Below are 2,500 nucleotides of genomic sequence, written 5' to 3' on the forward strand. Positions count from 1 at the left end.
TTATTGCTACACGATAACGATTACACAACTAATATTACTCGATACATATAATTGTGGACATTACACAAGGCAACATGAATCTCATTCATAGCTCATCCAGTCGAAATCTTAACAGGATGAACCCATCTTTATAACAGCGAATCAGCATCAGGACATAACGAAATCTCCGCTTAGCATGCTAATCGCTACTAATAGCAACGTGCACTCATAATTAGGGATGGGTATCGTTTGGGTTTTGGTCGATACCGGTACATAACCGATACTTTTAAAACGAGGATTGACGACGTTAAAGAAAGGCTTTTTTTATTGCAGAGGCCAATTTTTTTCTTCAAATTGAACAATATATGTTTAAAGTATACTATGAATATAAATACATACAAAAACTTTGCTTCAAACTACAGCTTCAAACTATGAATATTATATTAACTGTTAACAACAGTTTATAGTATGCTTAAATAAATATAAATAAATACAAAACACACACACACAGACTACAGCTTCAAACTTATGAGCATATTTGCCTATGTAGTCAAACATGTATTATTTAGTTTGCATTTATTTCATGAAATTTCACAATTTTCTGATTTGTTTATACCTAGCTATCTTTTCTATCTTGTTTACTTGAACACACCGATTGCGTGAAAGTGTACTGCCCCTTTAAGAGACTATAGCTCAGGTAGCCTACCTACAGTTTTAGTTTGCGGTTGCAGATCTGCCCAGGACTCTTGCCTTCTCTTCACTCTTTACACGCAATTGTTTTGTTGCATTTGCTGCACGTCGCGTTGTTTGAATCTTTTTGTGCGAAATACAGCCACACTTTTGACCTTTTCCCTTTCGCTATTTTCTCTGTTAAAAGGTCGATGGCGAGCTCTGTTTGTGCTTGCGCTGTTAAATGCTGCCTGCTTCACTGTCATAAGACTGTTGCTATGAAAACACCAATGAGCGTGAGCGCCACAGGACAAAGTTAACATTGACAAGATGGGGCAGTTATAAATGTGAGCCACGAAATATGCATGGCAACAAAATAAAAGATAATTCATACAGGTCATACATACATACGCCACTCACGTTACTGCTAACTAGCTATCGCTAGTTTTCTACTGTTTTGGAACCAGCCTCCGTGTTTCATGTTGCAGCCTGAAATAATTCCTGTTTATAAGACAACATTTTACGTACGTTTTGTTCATTTAACTGCATAAATTGTTGATGTTATTCATTTCAATCGGCTCAGGCACCGAAAGTAAGCACCTAAATCTGCGTGACATTTCGGTCCGGGTAGGTATCGGTTGTATAGTCCCGGTGCCATATTGGTACCGGTTCTCGGTACCCAACCCTACTCATAATACACTACCTATATACATAAACATAAAAAAAAAAAAAATTAAATGTAATTGTCACCGATACCCGATCTAGAAATGTCTTCAATATCGGTACCGATACCGATACAAATATCGGATCGGTGCATCCCTAATCCAAACTAGTAGGCAAGGGGAAGGAAGGAGCTGAAAATGAGGAGCAGGATGTAGGATTCATTCATTAGACATAATGTTAGATGGACTAGCATCTCTCAACAGTGGGACGTTGCTAACGTTAGATGGGCTAGTATCTCTCAACAGTGGGACATTGCTAACGTTAGAGGTGTGTGTGTGTGTGTGTATTTTATAGAGCAGATGTAGGCAGGTATGGGACTCAGGGAAGTCAGGGACGGCACAGCCACGAGTGAAGCAGGTGAAGGAGTGGGTTTGTGTGTGTGTGTGTGTGTGTGTTTGTATGTGTGTGTGTGTGTGTGTGTGTGTGTGTACCTTCTGCGTCTCTAGGGTCTGGTTGTTGAAGATGTAGCTGATGCAGCTCCTCACGACCTCCAGCCGTCTGGCACTGTTGAACACTGAGCTGCTCTTCCCACTGATGGGCACTGCCAACAGCCAATCACAGCACTCAGACAGCAGTAGACAACCAATCAAACAGCTCAGACAGGAACCAAAAGCCAATCACAGAGCTCAGACAGGAGTAGATAACCAATCTCACAGCTCAGACAGGAACCAGCAGTGGCTACAGTGAAGACACACACACACACACACACACACACACACACACAGGGGAGTGGCTAGAGGGAGTACACACCCACTGCTGGGCCGGCTGGCACTACACATTTCCTGTCAGTGCGGGAGGTGGGCGGGGCTCCCTGTTGGCGGGACGCGGCTTCACTGAGAGGCCCCTCCACCCGCTCCTCCTGTAACCATGGAAACGGCATCATATGCACACGCAGGTGGGAACCCTCGCTGGGCCGCGGAAGCTTCTGGAACACCATGTGAGGGTTTGGGTTCTCCTGCGCACACACACACACACACACCCACACACGTGCACACATGCACAAAACACACAAACAATACACAAACAACACAAACAACACACAATAATAGAATGTTAGCTCACACACACACAATCTGGCAACTAAGTTCCTATAATGTATAACACAGATTCATGGCAAATTTCTGCATTC

General features: G+C 42.9%; 1 protein-coding gene across 1 annotated transcript in view; it reads right to left on the reverse strand.

Moving 5' to 3' along the window:
* Positions 1 to 2,500, reverse strand: part of sbf2 (SET binding factor 2) — a 75,817-nt gene that overhangs the window by 33,063 nt on the left and 40,254 nt on the right. The window contains exons 14-15 of the mRNA XM_080841290.1: positions 2,122 to 2,326; positions 1,803 to 1,912 (exon numbers count right to left, since the gene is read on the reverse strand). Of these exons, the coding sequence (XP_080697416.1) occupies positions 1,803 to 1,912; positions 2,122 to 2,326 (315 nt within the window). The remainder of the gene's footprint in view (positions 1 to 1,802; positions 1,913 to 2,121; positions 2,327 to 2,500) is intronic.

This window comes from Sprattus sprattus (assembly GCF_963457725.1).
Source record: "Sprattus sprattus genome assembly, chromosome: 6".
Taxonomy (NCBI): Eukaryota; Metazoa; Chordata; class Actinopteri; order Clupeiformes; family Clupeidae; genus Sprattus; species Sprattus sprattus.